Raw genomic sequence first — 27742 nt, forward strand, 5'->3', positions numbered from 1 at the left:
ATAACTTTACTATGGAGAATCCTGACAGATGGTACCTTAACCAAGTAATTTTTAGCTAATATCACCAGTAATAAATAAAACATACTGAATATTGACATCTTTTACCCTAATTGGATACCCTAAGAAGAGCACAACATATCTTTGGTGGTAGTCTTTATATATATATATATACCGAGATCTCCTGGAACATAGGTCAATGCTCAAGAGCTGAGCCACGCCGGCCAGGCTATTTGGTGATATTCTTGCCCAAAATGCCTAACCTCAATCTGACTGTAAAAAACAGCAGTTAACCTAAATTGAAGAATATTCTTTAAAACAACTGAATAGCATTCTTCTAATTATGAAGGTCATGAAAGACAAGACAGGAAATGTTGCAAGTTGAAGACGACTAAAGAGACAAAACAACTAAACACAATATGGAATTCTAGAACAGAACATTAATGCAAAACTGGTGAAATTCAAATAGATTTATAGTTTAATTAACAGTATTACAGCAATGTTAAACTCCCCCCCCCCCCCCATTGCTTTTCAGAGAAAGTGGAAGGGGGAGAAAGAGAGAGAAACACTGATGTGAGACACATGGATTGGCTTCCTCCCACAATGGGGCCCTGGCCGGGGCCAGGGATCAAGCCTGCAATAGACACACGCCCTTGGCCAGAATTGAACCCAGGACCATTCAGCCCATGGGGCGATGCTCTAACCACTGAGCCAAATCAGCTAGGACTAACTTCCTGGTTTTGATGATTGTACTATAATTATGTAAGATGTTAACATTAGGGCAGGCTAAATGAAAGGTATACAGGAACTCTGTACTGTTTTTGCAACCCTTGACATCTAAAACTAATTCATAATAAAGGTTTATTTACTTATTTTAGAATAGTTTATTGATTTTTAGAGAGGGAGGGATAAGAAACATCCATGGGCCTCCTATATGCCCCCTACCAGGATCAAGCTCAAAACCCGGACAAGAGCCCTGATTGGTAGGTAATCAAACTAGCAACCTTTTCTGGTGAGCCACACTGGCCAGAGCAATAAAAGTCTTTTTTTTTTTTTTTAAATAAGCAAATGTAAATGCTATATAAAAGAAAATGATTCCAACAGTGTTGTCCAGACAATTAAGTCTTACTAATACATTTCAATATTTAATATTTTAAAAATATTATTTCTCAAAGTGAGATTATTTTAAAATAATTCCTTGGTGATTCCAGTTCTGGCTTTCATCTCTAGGGGTTCTCTGTGCAGTCATCTATAGTACATGTTTCTAACCATTTGGGTGTAGAACCCCAGGGAAATACCAATGAAAAGTATAGCCCATAAGCAAAAAATATACATTCTAAAACACAACATCAAATGGGCCCAACACTTCTATTCATAGAGTCTTAGGTGAGGATCCTTGTTTTAGGGTCTGCTGAGGAATCTTCAGAAGTGAGAATTGGCAAGATTATCAATTAAGATTACTTAACAAGGCAAGACAATGATGATATACCCTCTAGATCCTCTGATGAGTTTAAAGAAATGGGTCTAATCTAAGAAGAGTTAAATATTTAAGACCTGTGAATTTAAAAGATTTTTCAATACTAGAATATATTTCTGAAGGCCAACCATGGTGTCTTCATACCTTGACAACTTATAATGATAAAAAATTATCTTCACATGTTAGCCAGACCACCTATCTTTGATTAAACGCACATAAATTTAAGGAGTTGATGGTGAGGAAAAACCAGTTCTCTCTATGCACCAGTTTCAAGAGCTGGTTTTCATTATTCCCAAGAAAATTATACTCAAAGACTAAGATTTCCTATAAGCTAGGGTTGGTTCTATATTAGTTTTTATAAAAAATGTAAAAGAGAGGTTTCAGAAATATATTTAATTCATGTTACATGAAGAGTCTGACAGTGATTAACAAAAGAATTTTAGCGATAGCCTACAACCCATCAGAAAATACTAACAACATGCAAATCAGCCTTCCTTACAGGTAATGCCATTATTATTAATTTTTCTTAACTTGGGGTAATCTGTTTTATCATCTTAGTATGATTTTATGAATGTTCATAATTCCCAAAATTCATTCAATTGAGTTAACTCTATTATTTAAGAAAAAAATACTTACATTATTTGTCCTCCAATGGTTGACTTGCCAGCATCTAAAAGTAACATCATCATCAACAATATGCAAAGCATAGGTGTAAAAAAATATTTTAAAAAGCCAACTAATATATACACTTAACAGAACTAAAGATATGGGTTTAGCATATACTATAATTAAATCTTGCAAGAGTAACAGAAACTGTAGGACTCTAGGGCAAAAGCCCATGGTTAGTTACCTCGGCCCTTGGAAAAGGAAGCTGCTAAGTCCCCTTCCAGCTCAATAATGATTTAGAACTACTTTACTGATAAAGAACAAAAGAAAGAATTTTTGAACAGATTGTTCCCTGACCTTCAGCCGCAAATGAATATAAATTACCTAAGGGGAGCCTTAGAGGACAGCAAAAGTAGCCAAGAGCTGCAACTACATTTAGGTAGTCTGCCTTTCATTTTTAGCAGAGATAAGTGTTCCTATACAAAGGAGTCTTTGCTACTAAAAACAGAGTAGTGTATCGTTATATTCAGGGGAAGGCAGAGATAAAGGAAAAGAAAAGAGGGCACATAATTGTATTATTTTCTTCTCACAATTTTGGGGATAGGTCAAAATGATTAAATATTTTAGTAAATCAGATGGGTGGGGGTGGTAGGTGCTAAATCAGCAACCTGACTCCAAATTACTAATTCTCATGTCCCACAACACTGAACTACCTAGGTATGGTTAATACCATAAAATTAAGTTCACACACAAAAAAGGCACATTCCCTAGGATATTAACAGATGTCATAATATGCTCAGCCATCATCAGTGGACTACAGACTAATTACACATTATATACAAGTATACTGAAGCTTATTTTCTTCCAGCTTCTATGCCATTACAAAATTTGTTCTCAACTGCTCACCCTTTGAGAACAAAGTGTTTGTTGGCAATTTTCTGTCAGCTAAATAATCTAGCAAATTACAGTTGTTTCACTAAACATCTCCAAGTTACTAAATAAAATGTTCTGTTTTATGTGTCCAATAGCTTTGATCATTTCTTATGATAGCTATGAGTAACTTACCTACATGCCCAATGAATACTACATTTACATGCTCTTTTTTAGGAGCACCTGGTGGTGCAACCACAGACTTAGGTTTTGGTATTTCCTCTTCCTCCTCCATCATTTCTTGGGCATTTTCTTCTGGGGGCTTTCCATCTCCCAAGGAACCACCCCCTGGCTCTGCTTCACTTATTTCTTCTTTGTGCTCCCATGATTCTTCTGGGGACATTTCTGTCTCTCCATTTTCTACTGAAATAAGGCATTTTAACTTAGTGTTCTAAAAAAGATTTGTAACATATACAGGTACTTTCAAACAATAAATGAAACTAGTTCCATTTCCTAATGTCTAGTGACACATAAGCAAGAAAATCTTTCATAACAGAAATGGATAATAGCTTTCAAGCTGGCCTCACTGCTGACATCAGAACTCTGACTCAGAAACTACAAGAGATTGCTATTTTAACAAAGTTTCATTTTCATAAGGACAAACAACTATGTAAGCAGGAGATCTAACATTCCTAACAGCCCTGTTCTTCCAGTGTCAAGATGCCCTGACAGTAGAAAAAGGGGAAAATTTTAAATCAGAACATAGGAAAAGTGTGAAAGAATTTAGATCATTTCTTTTTCCTCTGCAAGTAATAACTTTGGCATCAACTTTATTAATCACCTTGGGAATATGAAACCCTTAAGAGTAATAAAGTTACAAAAGGGAAGAAAATTTTTCACAAAGTAAATGGTACAGATACAACTATTTAAACGGACTTTAACATTCCTCCACTCAATTCTTTTATATTTGCAATCAATAAATTTATCACAGCAGTGTTAATACCCAGTTAGTTTTACTTTCTAAATCTTCATAGCAAAGACTCAATGTCAGTTTTAAATGTAGGCATTACAATAATCATAACACTTACATTTGCACCTTAAATCTTGAGAGTGAAAGAGTTTCTTATTACTGTATTAATATGGTCAGAAATTTTCTTACCAACAGGTTCTGAAAGTTCCATGCTAACAGCTGAATTTGAACCTAGACAAGAAATTGAGATATAATATATATTTACAAAACAACATCTAGCTTTACACACCATTACACAACTTAATGTTTTCTCAAATTAAATAGTAAAAGAGTCATATCATAGAAAATTACCTTCACACAACGACTGTTCCTCTTGAGAAGGTTCCACAGGTGCTGTTTAATAGAAATAAGTTCTTTTAAAAATTAAGACCTATTAAAAACAGAAGTTCAAAACAACAAAAGCCTCAATAATTCAGACCAATGACAACTAACTCAGGTTTTCCAATTAGAAGTCTCTGTTTAACCTACTCTAAAAAAAATTAGCTGAAATATATTCATAAAAGCATGCTTATTCTCTTAATTTGCTTCATAAACTTTTCCTTCACAGATATAATTAAAAAGTAATCTGTTGCTCAGCACAGATCAAATTAGTAAGATTTTGCTCAACAAATACACATCACTTCTCTAAATTAGCCCTTTTAAGATTCTATAATCATGTTATCATTCAGATCCTTGAATAAATTATATTTGATACCAATAAAATAAAGGATTTCAGATAAAATCCTCGAACTATGTACAGGCCTAGACAACGTCTCAGAAAGGCAATTACAATGATGCAAGTTTTGTCCTATGTTAGAATTCTAAGATCAAGCAACAATCCAATTTCCACACTGCAAATCTTATGAAAATCACTAGAAGAGATGTATACTGTTACCCAACTATGTTTAATTTTTTTATATCTAATAAACCTAAATGATACTCCAATATGAAAGGTGTCCCTGCTTTAAAGAATTTGCAAAATACAAAAAGACATCAAAGAATTTGAAGTCACATGAATCCTACACATCAAATAATAAAGAATAATTCATAACCAGCAAAACTCATTTAAAATCACTGCCCAGGGGACCAGGGAGATAGGAAAAGGTAAAGGGGGAATAAATGGTGATGGAAAGAATCTTGACTTGGAGTGGTGAACACAATACAATATACAGATAATGTATTATAGACAGAATTGTGCCCCTGAAACCTAATTTTAACCCATTATCACCCCCATAAATTCAATTAAAAATAATAAAATAAAAGCACTGCCCAGAAAGTAATACACCTATAAGAGTTAAGAAAAGGTTTTGAGCCCAGCCTTCAATACACCAAGTGTTGAAGAAAGCAATTTCCTGTCCCTAAAAGGTAAAGGGCAATCAAGGTTTTGTGATAGAAGTGGCATGTCGAGTACCACTTAGGAAGATCATTCTATGGTAGTATATAAATGAACCAGAGAAGGAAAGACACTACAGGCAGAAAGACCAACATCACTAGCACAAGAAAGCATGCCATTATGATAACTGAGCAGTAAAACTAGAGAGGTGGGGGTAAGTGCACAGATAATGGATGCAACATCAAACCAGGAGTAGGAAGAAAGAGTGAAACATTTAAGATGACCCCAACCTATGTCACAGAAACTGGGAGGGCCAGGGGGAATCATTTCAGCTAGGTTTAGAAGGGAACAAGAACTGTACTTCAGAAATAATAGAGATTAACCTTTTTTCATTTTCCTATTTCAAAGCAAAGTTTATGGATAAGGTAAGGAAAAAATATTCAATTTTGAGAGGAAGCCAGGTAGTGCTAAGTGAATAAAGTTCATATGCCACCCTAGAGGTGGAGGAGGCAGCATAGAATAGTGTTAAGAGGCTAGAACTAACCCAACTCCTGACTTTAAATCGTGGCTTGTCACTACCAAGTTGTGAGATGCAATTATTTCATTGGAATTATAGAAATGACATGCCATGCACCTGACAGGGTTGTTGAGAATTAAATGAAAAAAATACATTTGTTTAGTGTCAATTAAATAACTCCTGGCACCTAGCAGACAGTCAACAAATGATAGTCTTCACCCCTAACATGTACTGAGTATCAACTAAATTTTATCAACTAACATATACTGAGTATCTATTATAGGCCAGACAGGGATACCAAGCACTCACAAATTGATACACCAGAGATGGTGGTGTGGCAAGTTACCCTAACTCCAACTAATTTTTATTGAGCTTTGTTTTTTGTTTTGTTCTGTTTTGTTAATCCTCACCCAAGGATATTTTTTTCCAATGATTCTGAGAGAGTAGAAACATCCATGAGAGAGACATCTGTTGGTTGCCTCCTACACGAACCCAGACTGAACCCCAACCAGGGAGGGGAATGAAATCTGCAATCTCCAGGCCAAAGGTCTAAACACTGAGCAACCGGCCAGGGCTTTATTGAGCTTTTATGTGCTGACTGCTATCTCATTTAAACAAAACCCTATGAAATACTGTAATTACTACCATCTAACATACAGAAATATCAGACTCAACTGGGCTTTTCCAAGTTATACAAGTGACATCTTGCCTTTCCTCAAACAGACTCTGTTGAAAATCAGTCAGTAAACATAAACTGAGTAAGTTATTATGTACAAGTATATTTTAAGCAGGAAAAAGACTGAGACAACTGGTATGGTGGGCTCCCCCTCCATCACCTAATAAGATAGCCCCCAAACTGTAACTGAGCTTTTCAAAACTAAGTAGTACATACAACTGGATCACCTAGTTCTAGAACCAACTCTTAGATTTACACATATACGATACTGTACATGCATAAAGCTGTAAGGTACTTCTTAGGACAGTGACATCAGTCTTGAGACCACCTCCACATGGCTGCATAATGCAGCATAATGAAAAATCTGTTCAGTTTTATTTTCCAAAACGGCCTACATTTATAATATGTTTGTCTTAAATTTGTAAAGCTCATTTCTCACAGAGGCAGAGAGTCAAGTACCACAAGCAATATAATGCTTAATATACTGAAACTAATACAAAATAATATTGAATGTAAATTGTACTGGAAAAAAATAAAAAGTGCGTAATATACAGGTGATGATGATATTAAAGGGCTCAAAAGAAGTTGCCCAGTTTCATTATGTTGGAAAAAACGTTGCATGTATTCGGGTGATGGATCACATTATAAACCTTCGCAACATTTGTCAACGGGTGTTTTGGAATAATGAGCCAGAAAAATAACAGCTACTGTACAGTGGTATCTTGGTTTTTGAATGTCTCTGTTGACAAACACTTCAGTTTACAAACGCCATAAACGGAAGGAAATGCTCCAGTTTTCGAACATGCCTCGGAAGTCCGAACATGCCACATGGCTTCCGCTGAGAGCAAGATCCTGAGGCCTAGCTGTTGGCTGTGGATCCCTCAGTTTTCAAATGTTTCAGAACTCGGTCTTCCAGAACGGATTACATTAGAAAACCAAGGTACCACTATATAGCAAAATGTTCTTTAAATGTAAACTCAATATAGTTGTACCTAGCCTTCACACATGCACAAGCAACCTTCTCTTGTTCATTCTACTCTGGTCTTATTCATAATGCATACCACATCCAGATTTTACTACTAATGAGCAGGGGCTTTAAAATTCTACTAGACCCAAAGTCATTGTTCATGGTTAGCAAAGAGATGACTATTCTAATTAGAGCTTGACTTCTCAGATCCTGCATGGTTCATATCTGCTAGTGAAAGAGAAGTTAGTAAACCTCCTAAGGGATGAAATTATGGTTTCATATCTTCCAGTGGTATCTCCATGTTCAGAAACACACCCTCATCAGGTATTCAAAAAAGGAACAATTCTAATTAAGTGGAAAAGTTATCTGAGTGTACCAGGGTTTTTTTGTTTTTTAAATATTTATTTATTGATTTCAAAGAGAGGAATGGAGAGGGAGAAAGGGAGAAAGATCAATGAGAGAGTCATTGATTGGCTGCCTCCTGCATGCCCCATACTGGGGATTGAGCCTGAAACCCAGGTTCCGGAATTGAACCATGATCTCCTGGATCATAGGTCAATGCTCAACCTCTGAGCCACACTGGCTAGGCTGAGTGTACCAGTTTTCAATAAAACTGTCATACCCCAACTGAAAAGAGAAACTGATACTATTATCTGTGATAAAGGAAGACTGATGAACTGGCTGTGATACTAGGTATATTACCACAAATTATAAAACAAGAAGTGCAAAAATTTTAACAAAAGACTGACAGTAGTTTAAACAGATGACAACCTGGATTTCTAAGTTGTTCGTTAGAAACAAACGACCATAGTGAAATAAACCAGCCAGACACAAAAGGTCACATGTTGTATGATTCCATTTATATAAATATTCGGATAGGTAAATCCAGAGACAAAGCAGATTGGTGGTTGCCAGAAGATGGGAGGAAAGGGAAATGGGGGAGTAACTGCTTAATGGGTAGGGGTTTCTTTTTTTTGTTAATCCTCACCAGAGGATATTTTTTCCATTGGTTTTTGGTTTTGGTTTTTTAGAGAGTGGAAGGGAAGGAGAGAGGGATGGGGGAGAAGAGGAGAGAGATAAAGAGAGAGAAACATCAATGTTAGAGAGACACATCCATCGGTTGCGTCTGGCACCAGTTGGGGCCAGGGATTGAACCTGCAACCCAGGTATGTACCCTTGACCAGGAATCAAACCCATGACCCCTCGGTGCACAGGCTGATGCTCTAACCACTGAGCGATGCCGGTCATGGCCAGAGGGTTTCCTTTTGGGGTGACAAAAATATTTTGGAGCTAGACAGCGGTGATAATTGTATAACACTGTGAATGTATTCAATGCCACTGAACTGTTCGCTTTAAAATGGTTAATATTATATTATGCAGATTTCGTCTAAATTTTTGAAAAGGATATACAAATTTTTAAAGATTTGACCAGGGATGAAAGGACTTCAGCATGCACATGGTAGGTAATGAAAGCCATGATGTGATTCTAGGTACCATTTTAAACACAAATGTTTGGCCAATCCTTGAAAAGTGCTTAATCCATATATTTCATAAATCAGCAATTTAAATTTGTACTGCTTTAGATATAAAACTAATCTTTAATCTTTTTCCACACTAAACAGGGATATTTAAAGAAGCCATCCTAACTAAATTTCTTAGTCCTATTAGGTAACTGGTGTGTTCATTAAAGAAAAAACAAAAACAACTTCAATGTTGTCACAGATGTCCCAAGTGTCTTACATTGCATGGAAATGTTCTATATCTGTGCTGTAATATAACAGTCACTAGCCACATGTGATTATTAAGCACTTGAAAGATGACTGCTGTGGAGGAAGAACTAAATTTTTAAATTTTATTTTAACTTAAATAGCCACATGTGGTTCTCACATAGTACAAATTTCTCTTACCTGATTTTCCACTTCTATCTCACTCCCCACCCATCCCACCACCCTGAAGGACTAATGATCTCTCTTCTGAAATCCTCTAAGATATGACCCTTCTTTCAGTTATAGGTCCCACATACATATCTTAGTTCTTGATCCCTAGGAGATTACATATGTCCAGAATGACTGTGATAGAATGACTGTAGTTTTCTGAAATATGGAGACTTTTCTCTCTACTCTTGTAGTCTCCACAGGTCTGCACAGTGCACTATATAGGATAAATATACAGTTGATTTTTTTACCGAATTAACCACCAGTTTTCTTTTGATTTTCATAGCTCACTAGGCTCCTTGTAACCTTATCACTTCACTTTTCTTACCATCCCTAACATCTATCTATGTTTACTGAATTTTCATTAGCTTAAATAGAGTAAAAACAATTTTATATGTGCAGTTTTCTAAGAAGCAATAGAGAAACACAGTATTCAAGAGATTAAAGAACACATCAGCCTGGCCGGTGTGGCTCAGTGGTTCAGCATTGACCTATGATCCAGGTGGTCATGGTTCGATTCCCAGTCAGGGCACATGCCTGGGTTGCAGGGAGACGACGGCTGCAGGCAGCCAATCAATGACTCTCATCATTGATGTTTCTTTCCCTCTCTCTCTCCCTCTCCCCCTTTGTCTCTGTGAAATCAATAAAGACATATTAAAAAAATAATTAAAAAAAAAAACAGATCAGAAAGAAAAGACCACAGAACACATACAAATATCCGCAGTGTTGCCTTAATTATCTAACACTCTCAAAATAAAAAGGCACAATGCTACAGACAGTGCACAGAGGTGTTTATTTTCCGTCACCATTTCCTAAAATGTAGGAAGAAACAATTTCAAAATATTAAATTAGAACATTGCCTACTTATGACAATATCACTCTGCAACATGGAGACTGTGCCTGAGCCAATAGTCCACAAACTCATAGGCAGATTCTGAAAAAGTGTCTCAACTAGAAAGATCTTTTAATATCAAATCACAAGGAAAGGACTAGCACAGTCACTATTACTAGACTAAGCTTTGAAATCAGACCCAGATTTTAATCCTAGCTCCTCCATTTATTCCTGTATGTCACCTCCATAATTTACTTAGCTTTCTGAGCTTTAGTTTTCTTATCTGTAAATGGGCCAGCAGTCCCTATACCTCAAGAGATTGTTGTGAAGATATGGGCATATTAAGCATGTGGTAACTGCTCAGTAAACTTATCACAACAAGCATTTCAAAGCCCCATAATTACAAAAACTTTTAAGAATGAAATATAAGGCTTGGGGTGGGGAACACACAATACAGTATACAGATGATGTATTATAGAATTGTACACTTGAAACCTATATAATTTTATTAACCAATGTCACGCCAATAAAATCAGTAAGTTTTTTTAAAAAGCGTATCAGAAAACTGGGGGGGGGGCGGCGAATGAAATATAAGAAAGGCAAATTCCAAGGCCACTCTCAGAAAATGTACAATAGTTTATAGTAATTAGCTTTTGACATGCCCTATTTTCCATTATTAAACAGCATGGTGTGGTGGAGAGAGTACTAAACTAGCAGTTGTCAAATTTGGATTGTAGATTCAACTGTCATTAACTCTTGTGAGTGACCTTAGGCATTTACCTAGCATCTCCAGGCTTGTTTCTTTATCCGAAAATAAGGAGATTATATTACTGCTAGGTTCATTTCCATCCCTAACAGTCTAAGAACCTATTTATTCAGTCACTAAAGCAATGCCACATAACCTGATCAGACCTTCTGTAGAGTAACTAAAATTCCACTGTATTTTTCAAACAATCCTAAAAGATAGTCTTACTTATTCTTTTATATTCCATATAAAACAATCTGAGGTGTATTTTAAATACAAAACCAGCCCAGCTGGGTGTGGCTCAACAGTTGAACATCAACATAGGATCCAGGAGATTGAGGTTCGATTCCCGGTAAGGGCACATGCGGGCTCAATCCCCAGTCGGGGGCATGTAGGAGGCAGCCGATCAATGACAAGTCTCTTATCATTAATATTTCTATCTCTCCCTTCCTCTCTCTGAAATCAATAAAGATATACATTTTAAATAAATAAAATACAAAACCATTTCAGACAGCCCCAATAAGATACAAAGATAATAGAAAAACACCCATCTGCAACCAAAATAAACCACCAAAGGAGATGAACATAGACTGCTTAGTATGATAACCTATTAGAATTCTATAGAAAGTCAACCAGGAAATTGCCCCAATGACATTCTAAGGTATGCACTTTTTTGCTTGTTCCAAGTAAAGTGACATACAATAACCTGGTTTGGAATTTGGTGTGGCAACTCAGGCTAGGCCAGGGAAAGATGCTCAAAAAATCCTTACTAAGTGTTTCTCTCACCTAGAAAGCAGAATTATGATGGGGTACTGGTTCAGCTTGGAGGATCATAACCACAGTCAAACCAGGGTTCTCGAACATCTCCCATCTTGAACACTTCACTTCTCAAAGGACAACCCTTTCATGCTGATACGTGTATGAATAGTCAGTCATGCGTCTCTCAGACGACAAAGGAGAGAATGTACGAGTATGAGTCAGTACACATCAGGAAATTGTGCTGTGAATATTTTCATGGTTTTTTGCTTCTGTTGCTGCTTATTATAAAATTTTCATTTTTTACTGTACATTTAATTTCCTTTGTTAAATTTTCGTGTCCTTTTTGTTTTTAAAATATTTATAGATTAAACAGTAAATTAGATATGTACTGTATATAAGAAAGGTTAAAATGGAGTCATTTGGGGGTCTGGAACAAATTAATTCAAGTCACATTATTTTTAATGAGAAAAAATGCTTTGGTTTTCAGAACAGCCTTCTGGAATGAATTAAGTTCGAGAACCGAGGTTCCACTGTAAATTTCCTTAGAACAAAACCATTTATGAAAAAACAAACAAAAACAAATACATAGTACAGCCATGCTTTGTTAAAATTTATTGAAAACAAGGACAAAACTTTGAAGAAGCTTTGATATGAATCAACAATTGACAGCTAAAAAAGGAGTTTGAGGACCTCAGAACAATCAAGAACCTTCAACCAGTGAACAAATTTTTGCTTCCCAAAGATTTCTAAGAACTATGAGTAGAATGATGAAATTCTAAATTAATGTGAATCACAGATACACTAGTCAGAATTACAGTAACCAAACTCACTGCTGTTTAATAGACAAGTAGTGTAAAAAGATAACGAATACTTAACTCTAGCAAATTCCTAGCATACTTAAAAAACTTAAGGTATTCACAGCACTTAAAAAATAGACAGATCTTTAGTTTTATGATTAGGGTGACAAGATTGAAATTATTTACATAAAGGAACCTGTGAACAATTACTCATCTCAGCTTTCAAAGCCCTCTGCACCCTCTGTATGCCCCTCTTACCATGTTGTGTCTTCCATTAGAGTATATCTGATCCCTTTCTAACTCCTTGAGGACAATTTATTCATCTTGGTGCTGTTATTTCAAGTGCCTAGAACAGCATCCTGCATTCTGTAGGCATTTCATTAGTTGTTATACATATATCTGAGCAAAACCAGTGACTCACATTCAAAAATTTTCATTCTAATACTGCTAGCTCATCCCCATAAGGTTATCCAATCTCCTTTTTCCTTTCTCTTCAACCAGAAAGACAATACTATTTCAACACTAGAACATTTCCTCCCCAGCAAATGAAAGCAAGCAAAACAAGGCTTAAAATCTGACCTCTACAATATTTCCCTAACTCACCGATAAAGTTTAATTGCTGCCTTTTCATACAGTACAATTCCAGAAAAGGTGAAAAATAAAGGACAAAAGAATGCAAAAAGCTATGTACTCACTGCACTAAATAAAGCCTGCTCGAAATAGTTTATTCCCAATCAAAATTTCTAACATTTTATAAACAACTGTTCAACATGGCACAGCACTAGTTCCCTAAATCCTCCTGCTCAAGTTATTCAAGCACGTAAAATCATGAAACAAGAACCCAAATCCAATAATCTAATAATCAGTAAATCAAGACAGGGGGGAAAAACCCACAACCGCCCTGGCCAGTCTTGCTCAGTGGTTAGAGCATTGGCTGGAACACCAAAGGGTCTCAGGTTCAATTCCCATTCAAGAACACCATACCTGGGGTTGCAGGTTCATCCCTGGCCCCATCAGGGAGGCAACCAATCAATGTGTCTCTCTCACAGCAATTTCTCTTTTTCTCTCTCTCTCTCCCTTCTTCCCTTTCTAAAAAAAATCAACAGGAAAAATATCCTTCAGTGAGAATTAACAACAAAAAAGACTTCAGGAACCACACTTTTCCCTGATCTACTCTGCCCACTCTATTCCATTAACTGTCCCAAAGAAGCCTGAAAAATCCTGTATATAGGACTTGGTATTGCAGGAATTTCAGTCTTAGAGGAAAACCTTACCTATCTAAACTTATCTATAAGTCAACAGGTAATGTTTAATAATAAAGTTTAAGAGCCCTTCTGGAGGAAACAAGCATTACTACTTTGATTCTGGAGCCCCAAAGACAATCACCTCTGCGACTATTCAGTGATTAATAAGCATCCACTAAGTAATGATTGTTGCATAACTTTGTGAGTATACTAAAAACCACTGAACAGTACATTTTTAAAAGGTGGATTTCATGCTATATAAATATCTCAATCATCTTTTAAAAAAAAATCCCTCCCCCACATACAGGCATTCAGTAAAAACCAAGCACTACAAAACAAACATTTCTCTTTAAAATTCATGTTCCACAGTACAATGTGCTACATTTTGGAGATTAATCTTCCTCTGAGGACTGCTGGTTTTATTCTATACTTAATTTTTGAATGGCAGAGTTTTGAGAGGTGTTGAGGGTAGAACGGTGGAAAGGGCATTTACACCATTACCTGAGATGCTCTGGCTGCCCTTAAATCCAAGTGCTGTGGTTTGAATATTTGTGCCCCACCCCCACCCCAAATTCTTAAATTGAAATCCCAACTCCTGAAATGATAGTATTAGGTGGGGCCTTTGGAGGTCCCGAGATCATGAAGGTGGCACCCTCATGAATGGGATTAGTGTCTTTACAAAAGGGGCAGCAGAGAGCTTCCTTGCCCCTGCTGCCATGAGGACACAAAAAGTCAACAGTCTAATAATTAGAAAAGGGCCCTCACCCAACCAGACTGGCACCCTGATCTCAGACTTCCAGCCTCCAGAACTACCAGCAATAAATGTCTATTGTTTATCAGCTGTAATATTTTGTTATAGCAGTCTAAATAGGCCAAGACACCAAGTAACCCTGATTAACACTGCTAAACCTGTTTCTCATTTACTGGGGGGGTGGGGAAGAGACTGAACTGGGTGCAAACTGGAGCATAAATTAAGTACATTCTAGCATAGAAAATGTTTGTTCTAATATATGTAACCCTTGTCTTCTATATTTCCATTCATTTTAGGATCTCTACTTTAAAGAGCATTACTTAGCCAATTTACTTGGATCTGTAGAGAACTGAACTAAAATGAATTAGTTCAATTCATTCTAAATAGGTTCTACTTAATCATGTCTTTGGAACCCTATATTAAATTTTCAAAGAGACACAAGGTCAACACTGAATCCCAAGTTGGGATGGCTGGAAATAGGCATCACCAACAGCCTTCCAGTGAAGGTGGATGACACTTTATACAAAGGCATCTTCCTCTGCTGATGGCTCAAGGCGCCCCTATAATATTTTTTAAAAGAGAAAAAAGAAACTAGCCTGTTTTCAGGAGAAATGACATTCATCCTAGACAGACATATTTTAAAAGTCATTCATTCTAGTGGTCTATCTCTAGATTCCTTCAAGAGCACTCCTGGTAGCAAGTTTAAAAACACATCCACCACAAATTTCAGCTATGGCTTAACAAAAAGAAACATGTTAGCCCTACTATCTATTTCCTCACTATAAAAAAAAAAAAAATGCAAACTTTATGGTTCCTCCTTTGTAAATTTCAATCTAAGTGCTATTTCCATTTTTTACCCTGCTTCTTCCAAGCATAGTTTTCTGCTCTGATGGTATTTTATGGACTTGAATGGGCTGGAACATGCAATCCAACAGTCCCACATAACTCAGGACCTCAATTTAGAAAATCCATTCTTTTTCAAATAGATATCCTACAAAGGATAATTTTTAAAACATTAACTGACAGTTTGTAGGTAAAGTCTGTAACACCAAAATAGGTCTTTGATTTAAAAAAAAAAAAAAAAAAAAAAAAAAGCTGACTATTATGTAGGGGTTTTCTTTACAACCAATTCCCTATACATTTTTACATCTCAAACTTCCAGTAGGTCACAGAGAAAAGAAGAGTAAAACGGTAAATTAGCAAATGTCAGGAAGACAAAAAGTTCTCCTGGTAAGAGGTAATGCCTAGTCACTCAACAATGACCACCATTCCAGACCACTGCTCTAAGGATAGCTGTCCCTTGATGACTGATGGCTGTCCCTTGATGGCTGATAGGTAGCTAGGCTGGAAATAGGTCTAGCTAGAGTGGTGCTGTTGGCTCCAGAGTAAGGGGGGAGGACCAGAAAAGAAAATGTCTGGATAAAAGGGACCTGCATGATAAGGAACTGGAAACAGGCACTTTTAGGAGCAAGGTAAGTGGACTAGTTTAAGCAGCCAAAATGGCTTGATCTAAGCAAAGAAATTAAAGCTAAGCTTCCTTGTTCAAAGGGAAAAACATCAACCACCCACACAAGAAATACCAATCAATAAAACAACCAAATCCAAACTGTGTGCTCACATATGTACATACTTGCAAAAGTATTTCTCCAAAGTCTCTTTTTGCCTGTAGAAAGAAAATTGTGGCAAAAGTTTCTTAAGAAACTAAATTTTTATGGTGTCCACTTATCTAAGAAATACAATATAGAACTTTAAAGAGAAATCAACAATCTGTTCTCACAAATTCCTGGGAACAGCTATAATCCAGTTCCATACCCTGGCTAGAATGCAAGGACATTCAGCCCTTCCCCTTTTCTCTTTAAGCTAATACTGGCAGTTCCTAAAATAAGCACCTTTTATACAGGGAGAATACTTAAGTTCACTCATCTGATATTCCTACAAAATCAGTACCTGAAAGCATGCTATCACTGAAGCAGCCCCTAAACACAGGAAGATTTTTAAAGACCGAACTTGAAACCACTTAAAAAGTGTGTCTACTATCTAAGGTCAGAACGGCACGTGACTACTGTTAAGTTATAACAAATGCTCAAGTGTCTGAATAGACTAATTACTGACACAGGAACACAGAGAAAGTGAGTTATACCAAACAACCTGAATAAGGTAAACGATTTTGACGCACTGAAAATTCTAAACCTGTCACTGACGGAGAAAGGTCCAAGTCCCAGTTAAGAAAAAGGGCACACAAATTAATGTAATTTCCTACCCATACTAAATGAAGTACTCTTAACTTTGTGACATTTTGTGAACTTTACAAGCTTACAAAATGCTAAGGGTGAAAAAGATCTTTGTATTGATAGCCAACAGTTTCTGCCGGATCACAAGACTGCAATGCATCTTGGGATTCCTTCAGGCCGGTTCGGTGCCACAGATATTTAACACGTAATTACAGTTTCAATAATAGAAATTGCACCAAGAGACGCGCTCTCCCCTAGGCCTAAGGTGAAGGGAAAACTCGAGCATTCGTCCTCCCGCACTCCTCGGACCTCTCAACGCCCACTCTACAGATTCCTGACTCCATCTCTGTCCTCACTCCTAGGCCTCGTGTGACTGACCCGCCGCCGCCGCCCCTTCTCCGTTCCATACGGTTCCCACTTTCAGTGGGTTAACTGCGGCCCCCAGAGGGGGCGGGCAGGCCCCAGGACACGCCAGTGTTCCCGGCGCGCTTCTCCCGCCCCGCCCGGCCCTCCGCCGCGGCCACCCCACGCAGGCCGACTCCCCGACCCCGTACCGCCCCACCCAAGACTGCCGGCGCCCGATACCGCTGTCAGCGCCCCACGTGCCTCCGGGCCCCAAGTCCCCCGCACTGCGAGGCGCGTCGCCTCACCCCATCCCACCCCATCCCAGGTGGGTTCAGGCCCCCCAGACTGCTGCCCCCGCCCTCGCAGCCCGGCTTCCCCCCGCGTTTCGGGGCTGCTCCGAGTCCCGACCCTTTACCCGAAGGGCCTCCCGCGCCGCTGCCGGCTCCGTGGTTGTTGGCGGAGGCGCCAGCCGGGGGTGGCGGCGGCTGGGCCGGGACCCGCAGGAAGGACGGCACGAACTCGGCGGCGTGGACATTGGGCACGAAGGGTTTGGCGTTGACGTTGAGTTGCCGGCCGAAGGCCGCACTGAGGGGTTCACGCTGGGCCTCAGCCACCGCAGCTGCCCCCAAAGGGCCGCCAGAGCCGCCGCATGGGCCCGGCCCGGGGGTTTCCATGTCCGCCTGGTCCCAGCAGTCGGGCGCCGAGTCGCTGCTGCTACTGCCGCTGCTGCTCCCACCGCCGCCGACGCCGCCGCCACCACTGCCCTGATCCATGATCGGGGGGGCCGTGTGTGTGGTGAAGAGAGGGCGGGAAATGGAGGCGGGGGCGACCAGCCGAGAAGGAGCAGCCCGCGCTGACCCTGAGAAGCGGCGAGGCAGAAGGGCCGAGGGCTAGAGACACAAACCCCGGCGTCGTCGCGGCGGCAGCTCCAGTTCCGACTCCGCACTGGCGACGACGGCGGCGGCGGCGGCTCAATCCTCCTCGTGTATGCGAGCGGATCTCCTCCCACCCAACCCCAACCACCTCCGACAGCCTCAGCGCCAACCCCACGCCCGGCGCGGGTTGACCCCTCGCCGCCACCCGTACCTTCACCTTGGTAGTTCCCTTCCCTGTGCGTCCCCGTTTCCGGCTATGAAGCGCTGCAGAAGACTGAACTACGAGTTCCGGCAGCGTCCGCGCGATCCCGCTGCGGTTTTCCCGGGGGCTGACGGGAGTCGAAGTCCTGGGGCTCGGAGCAACCGGAAGCGGCGCGGCTCCCGGCAGGCTGCGCGAGGAGCGGCGGTCTGGCGGCGGCGCCGCGGCCCCACCTGTCACGGAGTGGGGGCAGGGGGTCCCAGAGGCGGCCCTGCGCGGCTCCGCGGGTCTTTCCGCCTGCGGGGGCGGTCCCCTCGTCCCGTTAGGCACAGGATGCGGGGGGGAAAGCGCTCAGCTCCTGAAAACGCCCTCCTCTTTTCACTCCCCTCTTTCTCGCTGCCTTGCCTACCTGTTCTCTTTCTTTCCCCCGCCCTTCTCCCCCCCCCCCCCCAGCCAGAGTTCCCCCCACATTTCGCAGCCGACGCGGAGCGTCTCTCGTTCCGCGTATTCGTTCGGTGAGAGAGGCGGTAACACCCGGAGCCCTGACAGCCGGCCCGGCGAGGCGGCTCGTAACGCGCTGCGGCCCGGGCGCGGCCGGCGGGGCATATTAACTGGAAACTTTCAGTGACTCACGGTTCGCCTCGTCACTGAAACCCTTCACCCAAACTTTTCCATCCCCTCGTCCTTCCGGCCAAGGGCTCTGCAAATAAACAGGATCGCCGCCTTCCCGGAGGCACCGGCGGCTGGGGCGGGTGGGCGCCGCCCGCGGTCCGGGCGGCGGGCCCGTGGGGCGGCGGGTCCGCGCCCCCGCGTGCCCGGGGCGCTGTCGCCGCGTCGCACGCGGGCAGGTGCATTTAGGTCAGGCCGCCGCGTGAAAAAGGCAGACGTAGGGAAGCCACCCGGCCCCCAGCGCCCGCCAGGGTTCCCCGTCACCCGCGGGAGTCGGGCGGAGGAAAGCGGGGCGGGTGTGCTGCTGCCCGGAGCCTAGCCGGGCCCCTAACCTGCTCTTCAGGAGCCAAGGCGGGGGCACCGGGGCCAGGTGGTTCTTAGTAACTATGTTAGGGACCGAAATCTAGATCTAGATGCGAATTTTAATTTTAAACCCATGTCAGGTGAGAACTCCGCCTAATGAGGCAGGTCACACGCAACGCTGTCAGTTACCTTTTAAAACAAGTCCCACACTCAAGCGGTTTGAAATTGGGTTTAATATTAAACTGGCACATTTTAAGTGTCCTTTTTTTTTTTTTTCTTTAACCATAAGACTTGGGAAATGTGAAGAAACCAGATCCCTCGGTTTTAACGAGACCGGTTTCAGGTTCCCCGTCAGGTCTGTGGTCCCCGCTCCCTGAAACCTTTGGGGCACCCCCCACCTCCACGATAATGAATTCCTCTGATTAATAGTAGGTTCTGGCTGCCACACAGTGTAGTTCTCTGAAGGCCCAATCGCACCTTTCTTAAGAATGTCCCACTTTAAAGCCGGTATTAAGTGATTGCCCTCAGGTTTACTGAGAATTTATATGGGAGACAGACCTGCCTTGCTGTTGAAGAAGAGAAACATTTTTATCTCATACTCACAAGAAGAAAATACAATGTGTGTGAAATAAACCTTCTCACTCAAGATTTGCACTCCCCAACCTAGTCCTAAAATATTGTCAACACCAGCAGCTGACTCAGATCATGAGCCTCACTGTCCCCCCACCACGTTGTCATTGGATGTCACAGTCAAGATGTGTCACCCGCGGGCGCTGGGTGACCGCCCTGATGGATCTGCTCTTCACGTCTGATTAAGTTAGAGTTTCCCTGTGCCTGGTGCTTTTCCTAGGGACGAAGACAGAAACTGCTAAGGCTGCTGCTTAGAAAAGCAGTCGATGTCGTTAACTCCCGTATACCTGAGTAGGATAATTACAGATACTCAGGAAAGACTCCACTCCACTGGTTTTCAAAAGCCTCGACCAGCCAGGGTTGAGGCGCTGCTCCAGCCAGAGTGAGAAGTTCTTCTTGATAATTACCATTGCAACTTAATAAATGTTGAATGAATGAATGGGTGAATCCATAGGGAGTTTGGGATAGTACTGCCTTTTTTTTTTTTTTTTTTAACCCATTTAGAGCTGTTGAGACACAGGACTAAGAATACACACACAGAGTGAGCTTAACAACAACTGTACTTCACAAAGCTATGTTCAGTTCAAGGTCTGAGCCCTTTCACAGCAGATAATTCCCATGCCCCATTGCAGGTTCCACCAGCTGGCATTCCGAGGAGTGTCTGACTTTTGTTCTCTGCTGTCTTCTTAGCCTTCCTTGGTTATTCTACCTGTAAACTGAATCAGGGTCTCCGTATTTGCCCCTTTTAGTCAACTACACAGTCCTTTGTTTTTTTAATCTAAGAATTTATTTTTCATGCTTCTGATCACAAGGATGCTAGGAAAACTCACAGCTGTCCCAGGGTTTTAGTGGGTGAAAACACAAGTGGACACTGATGTAGCCATCCCATCCCTGGAAATGCTTTCTACAGAAATACGAGCCCAGGTGTAAAACGCTGTCCTTTCTAACATTTTTGCAATAGCTCCAAACTGGAAACAACCTGAATTTCATCAGCATGGAAATGGTTAACTAAGTGATATTATATCAATATTATGGAATAATATGCAGCTGTCAAAAAGGGTTAAACAGATTAGGTGCCAACATGGAAATTCATTTTTAATATATGACAGTAGGAGAAAAGCAAGATATCTTGTATGTGTAGAATATATAGTGTATCAATGTATCTAGTATAATCCTATTTCTTTAGAAGTATCCACTTTTTCCCTCTCCCTGATATGTTCTTTTACTGAATTGTCACCTTTCTAGCTCCTTGTTATCATTCAGCTCAGACGCTGTGTCATCTCAGAGGCCTCTCCTGGTCACCCTGGCCCTCCACCAACCCACGTCACTCTCTGCCCTCTCACCCTGTTATTTTTTCACATCACTTGTCATGATCTGAAGTTATTCGTTCCCATGTTTACTACCGATCCCCTTCTACTAGAAAATTAATTCCATTAGTCTGTCTTATTCGCTATTGTGTTCCCATCACCCACAACATTGACTGAGTGGATAAAGTGTTCAGTAAACATTTGGGAGAAAGAAACAGATGTATCTCTTTGTATGTTCTGAAACTTTAAAAAGTGTAAACAGTTGCATATTAAACAGTTAATGGAAGGTATATATGTAGGGTGGGATTGGATGTGGAGAGGAAAGCAGCTAGGAGGAGAAATTGAAATTTTTTACCACACTTTCAGGGTTGGATTTTCCTAAACTAAGCAAATTGCTTAAAATTTATTAAGCTGAAATTCACATAAGATAAAATTAACCATTTTAAAGTGAACAATTCAGTGGGATTTAGTGCATTCACAATATTATGTAACCACCTACTTGTGTCTAGATCCAAGATGTGTCCATCTAGGCACAAGGAAAATGGTAACACGGTAATCACTCCCATTCCCATGGGAACATGCCCTTCATTCTCCTCTCCTCCCTGCCTCTGGTAACTGCTTTTCTATTTCTAAAATGTACCTGTTCTGGTTATTTCATAAAGATGGAATTTGATAATATATTACCTTTTGTGTCTGGCTTTTTTTCACTTAGCATAATGTTTTCAAGCTTCATCCATGTTGTAGCAGGTATGTCAGTACTTCATTCCTTTTTATAGCCAAGTAATATTCCACTGTGTGGATGTACAAATTCTTGTTTATTCATCCATAGATGAGCAAATTGGTTTTACAGCTTAAAGACAGCCCAGCCAGGTGTGGCTCAGCAAATGAGCATCAATCTATGATCCAGGAGATGACGGTTTGATTCCTGGTCAGTGCACATGCCCAGGTTGCGGGCTCCATCCCCGGTCAGGGATGTGCAGGAGACAGCGGATCAATGACTGTCTCATCATTGATGTTTCTATCTCTCTCTCTCCCTCTCCCTTCCTCTCTCTGAAATCAATAAAGATATATTTTTTAAAAATTAAAATAAATAAATAAAGACATTAAAGATAAAAGAAAAGTTAAACAGATGAAATTCCAATAAGGTGTAGAGTCTACTTAGCTCTGTTGTAGCAATATTAATTTCCTGTTTTGTTAGTGTTACTACAGATATGTAAGATGTTACTATTGAAGAGAAGCTGGGTGATGAATACATGGGACCTCTTGTAATAATATTTTTGCAATTTCTTATTTCTCAAATTATTTCAAAATAAAAAGTTTAAAATTTAAAAGCTCCCATACTAACAAAAACCATGTTTTCTGAACTCTTACAGCCCACTTACAATTGTGCAGACTTTAGCCTTAGTTCCCATCTTTGCCAAAGGTTTTTTCTGCCTTACTTAAATAAATTTGTCTGAGCCAGGGGTAGGACTGGGGAAGGGGGATTTTTTCCCCACCTTTGAGAGTTTTATAAATATAGAGTAGTACAAAGGATCACAAACACTCACATACCTACATAGAATCCCAAGATTGTCCATTGTTAACATCTCATCACCTTGTTTCATGTTTCAAGACCAGAAATAAAACAATTCCAATATGTGTTGACTTTTTTACCCCATCCCACTCCCATTCTAGCCCCTCAAAAATGGCAACTACTATCATATATTTAATGTGATCCATCTAATCTATTTAAAAACATGTGTACATAGCCCAGCGGGTGTGGCTCAGTGGTTGAGCATTGACCCATGAACCTAGAGGTCTCGGTTCAATTCCTGCTCAGGGCACATGTCCGGGTTTTGGCCTCGATCCCCAGTAGGGGGTGTGTAGGAGGCAGCTGATTGATGATTCTCTCTTATTATTGATGTTTCTCTCTCTCTCCCTCTCCCTTCCTCTCTGAGATCAAAAACATATTTTTTAAAAAATTAAAAAATAATAAAAACATATATACATATTTAACATAAAAATCAATGAAAGATCACTGTGTGGTTTTAAAGTTTACATATAATATATAAAACCTACCTTTCACTTCATGTGTTTGTCTTTTAGCCTCTATAGAGTAATTGCATCTGTGTTTATACCTCTTTTTTATTTACCCATTTCTCTATGGTAGGCTTTTATTTTTAATTTTTTTAAAATATATCTTTATTGATTTCAGAGAGAGGAAGGGAGAGGGAGAGAGAGAGAGAAACATCAATGATGAGAGAGTCATTGATCGAGCCCGCAACCCGGGCATGTGCCCTGACCGGGAATCGAACCCCGATCGCCTGGATCCTAGGTCGACGCTCAACCGCAGAGCCATGCCCAGCTGGCTGAGGCTTTTAGATTACTTCCAAAATTTTGTTATACCAATAGTACTTGTACAAGTGTCGGCATCCTTTCAAAAGGAGGTTACAGAAATTTCCATTCAAACTGGATATAGCTATAAGAAATGTTTTATCTTACATAACTATAAACCCTAAGGTAGGACTGACTTCTGAGACCGTTGGTTCAGTGGCTTCATGACATCATCAAGGACACCCAGTTTTCCATCTGTCTGCTGCCCTGAGTGTTGGCTTCACCCTCAGGCCGGTCCCAAGACGGCTGCAGAGTTCCAGGCGAAAGAAAATGTTCCAGATGTCAGGTCCAGAAACCCAAGAGAGAGCATCTCGTCCTGCAGCTCTCACAATGAGATTTTTCCCAGAGGCCCTTTAGGCGGTATCTCCTCCCTTGCCCTTGGCCCGAATTGGGTGACATACCCATTCTTGAACAAGAGATCTCTTTCTTTTTACTGTGGGAAAATATACGTAAGACTGACCATTTTAATCATTTTTTAAGCTTGCAGTTCAGTGGCATTAAGTACGTTCACATAACTGTGCAACCATCCCCACCATCCGTCTCCAGAATACTTTCATCTTTCCAACCTGAAACTCTGAACCCATGAAACAAAACCTCCCAGCCCTCTCCCCCAGCCCCTGGAAACCGCCGTTCCACTTTCTGTTCTGTGACCTTGACTCCTCTAGGTGCTTCACACACCTGCAGTCCCACAGTGACGAGCACCGTATTTCACTGGGCATGTTGTCCTCGCGATTCATCCATGTTGGAATTCCCTTCTTTTGAAGGTTGAACAATACTCCATTGTTTATATAGACCGCATTTTGCTTATGCACTCATCTGCCGTGGGACCCTTGGGTTGCTTCCGCCTTTCGGCTACTGTGAATAATGCTGCTATGAAAAACTGAGTGTGCAAGCATCTGCTCCCGTCCCTGATTCCAGTTCTTTTCGATATATACCTAAAAGAATTGTTGTGGAATTAGTAGTAGAATTGTTGAGTCACACGGTAATTCTGTGTTTAATTTTTTGAGGAACAGCCATTCTATTTTCCATAGTGGCTGTTCCATTTTACATTCTCACCAGCAGTGCACAGAGCTTCCAGTTCCTCCATGTCCTCATCAGCACTTGTTGTTTTCTGGTTTCTTTTCCCTTCCTTCCCCTTTCCCTTCCCTTTCTTTTCTTTTCAATCGCCATCCTAATGGGTGTGAAGTGGTGTCTCACTGTGGAAAGGGGATCTCTTTAGTGGTTTGCACAGTTGGTTGCACATTAAAATCACCTAGGGGAGCCCTGGCCTGTGTGGCTCAGTGGTAGAGCGTCAACCCATGCACCTATGGGTCTCGGGTTCGATACCCAGCCAAGGGCATGTACCTGGGTTGCAGGTTCGTTCCCCACCCCGTTGGAGCCCCTGCGGGTCAAAGTGTCTCTCTCACATTGATGTTTCTCTTTCTCTCCCCCTCCCCCCTCCCTTTCACTCTCTCTAAAAATCAATGGAAAAAATATCCTCCTGTGAGGATTAACAACAACAGCAAAATTACCTGGGGGAACTTTCAACCTAACCCATCTCTAGATTCTGATTGAATTGGTCTCAGGCGGGACCTGGGCATTGATACAGTTGAAGTGCATCTCACATGAGGCTTCTGTGTGAGGCCAAGTTTGGGAACCACTGGGCGAGAGACAAATGATCTACCCAAAGCAAAAACTGGAGGCTGGAGAACCCATTGCAGTGTTCAGTACTCCTCAGAAGTGAGACTCCTGAGTCCTTAGTAGCTTCTGTACTTGCTAAATACAGCCCACTCTGAATTATTCATAGAAATTTAGAACCCAAGTAGCATGTTAGCCCAAGTAACTATAAGGGGACAGAAAATACGCTGTTTGCAGCTTCATTTTCTCACCCAGCAAACATTCTGTCAGCACAGGCAACGGACACTGGAAAACCGACCACTCCGCACTTTCGCTAGACTTTCTTCTCTCACATGGTTTGTTTATTTTTAACAGCTTTTTGAGATTTGATGCACACGGCATACAATTCACCCATTTACATTGTACAATTCAAGGGTTTTTAGTATATTCGCTGTTGTGAAACCATCACCAAATTTCATGGCATTTGTTTGTTTTTTGAGTCTGGATGAATGGAAATGCAGTTTGGAATGAAATGACCCAAGAGCCAGCACTAAGTGGGAAGGAAGCAGGAAAAGCGGGTGGAAATGCATAAACAGTTCCTCACAAAGAGGACTGCGCTGGGCACGGTAAAAATGGTAATGACGACAATCGCTGGCAGGAGACGCTGCTCATTGTGTTAAAACTTGGTAATGCCAATGTGAGCGCAGTGAGGCCGAGCCTGCGAGCTTGTCTTAAGGGGTCCATGGAACAGTTCTCCAGCCAAAACTGGCTTCCTCGCCAGCTCCTGTGGGCTCACCACCTTCTCCCCAGGAACTGGAGATGTTTCTAGGAGGAAACCTTCGTTGTCACTTCGCAGGCCTCATTTTCCAAGACCACCCATCTGGAGGAAATTCTTAGCCGATGTAATCCTAGGGGCCCTCTGAAACTAAAATCTGGGAGGTTTATTGATCGCTGACTCTGCTGGGTTTCCCCGTAAATGGGTTTGTCCCCCCAGAAGTAGAAAGAAACCACCAGGACCACCCTGAGAGCTGCCCCTTTCCTCAGCCAGCTCCCTCTGTTAGCACAGCTAGGCCATGAAAAGTTGTCTAAACACAGCAGGCCCAGGTTCCATTGGCTTATTGATTTACATTTGAATTAGCTGTCTCCATTGTAATGATTATCTCATTACACCCCTTTGTAAATGTAAAAGATCCCTAATAGGGAGCACAGAGGAAGTCTGATAATAATCCGTTGACTCAGATGAAACGTTGATTCATTCTGCAGAAATCAGGGTTCATGATCCCTGAGCTATTAACACATTGCTTATGTTTTACACCTAAGAACCTGGTATCTTTCTTTCCAGGGTCCAGCACATTTGTACCGACCACTTGTTGGGGAAGGTGGGGAGAGGGAAACTCCAACTAGGTTTAGTAGTGTTAAGCGCACAGCTAGCCTATTAAATAATGTATATATTATACAAATATATAATAACAACAATTGTAATTTATTTATAAGTACTATCTTATTATTTCTATTTGTTCTGCTTAAAAACATTATGGTAGCCCTGGCCAATGTAGCTCAGTTTGTTGGGCATCAGCCCATGCACCAAGAGGTTGCCGGTTCGATTCCCAGTCAGGGCACTTGCCTGGGTTGCAGGCTCGATCCCCAGTATGGGGCATGCAGGAGGCAGCCGATCAATGACTCTCTCACCATTGATGTTTCTCTCTCTCTCCCTCTCCCTTCCTCTCTCTGAAATCAATAAAGATATATTTAAAAAAAAAAAAAAGCTTTATTTTAACAAATAAACTGTTTTCTGATCAGTTGGATTAAAAACAAATCTCTGCTTTAAAAACATCACCAATTCCATCAGGGCGGCCGAGTGTTCTGAAATGTCACTGATTCTGCCCTAGCTGGTTTGGCTCAGTGGTTAGAGAGCACCGGCCCGAGCACTGAAGTGTCCTGGGTTCAATTCCAGCCAAGGGTACGTACCTCGGTTGCAGGCTCGATCCCCGGCCTTGGTTGGGGCGCTTGTGGGAGGCAACCAGTTGATGTGTCTCTCTCACATAGACGTTTCTCTCCCTCCCTCCCTCTCTCTTTCTCTCTGTCCCCCTTCCACTCTCTCTCTGAAAAGCAATGGAAAAAATATCCTTGGCTGAGAATTAAATAATATAATAATAATTAACTAACTAAATAAAATATCACTTGTTCAAACTCCGATCAACTTCCAAAGAGGATTGGAAACATTTTACATAGAACTGTAGAGACAATAATGCTGAAAAGCATAAGACAAGAGAAAAGTCAGAAACCAAGATATACAAAAAAGCTGAAAATGGGGGAAAGAATACAAAGTTTCCTGGCCGAAGAAGCTACATGGACTGACCACAATCTTTAGCTTGGAGCAGGGAAAGGAGAGATTATGTGCCTTTCTTTGGTACTAGAGTACACACCAATTCATTCATTCACTCACCAGTTTAATCCTTTTAGATCTATAATTCCTCACTCTTAGAACAGGGTTCCCCTTTCTGGTTCTCCAGGACTCTGTTCTCAATATCCCTCAGGGCAATGGTTCTCAGATTTTTTTTTTTTTTAAATCCTCACCCGAGTATATGTTCACAGAGAGGAAGAGAGAGAGAAACATCAGTGTGAGAGAGAAACACCGATCGGTTGCCTCCCGTCGGAGCCCCTACAGGGCATCCATCCTGTAACCCAGGCGTGTGGCCT

At 41.1% G+C, this 27742-nt stretch overlaps 1 protein-coding gene across 3 annotated transcripts in view; it reads right to left on the reverse strand.

Annotated features, from left to right (window-relative positions):
• Nucleotides 1–18194, reverse strand: part of GSPT1 (G1 to S phase transition 1) — a 36044-nt gene extending 17850 nt beyond the window's left edge. The window contains exons 1-5 of one of the 3 annotated variants that reach the window (XM_081132417.1): nt 17506–18194; nt 4272–4313; nt 4110–4151; nt 3146–3373; nt 2111–2144 (exon numbers count right to left, since the gene is read on the reverse strand). In XM_081132417.1, the coding sequence (XP_080988543.1) occupies nt 2111–2144; nt 3146–3373; nt 4110–4151; nt 4272–4313; nt 17506–17863 (704 nt within the window). In that variant the 5' untranslated portion in view covers nt 17864–18194. The remainder of the gene's footprint in view (nt 1–2110; nt 2145–3145; nt 3374–4109; nt 4152–4271; nt 4314–17505) is intronic. The other 2 variants (XM_081132418.1, XM_081132419.1) reach the window with 2 other exon arrangements.
• Nucleotides 18195–27742: the final 9548 nt, after the last annotated feature.

The sequence above is a fragment of the Miniopterus schreibersii genome, assembly GCF_964146895.1.
Source record: "Miniopterus schreibersii genome assembly, chromosome: 3".
Taxonomy (NCBI): domain Eukaryota; kingdom Metazoa; phylum Chordata; class Mammalia; order Chiroptera; family Miniopteridae; genus Miniopterus; species Miniopterus schreibersii.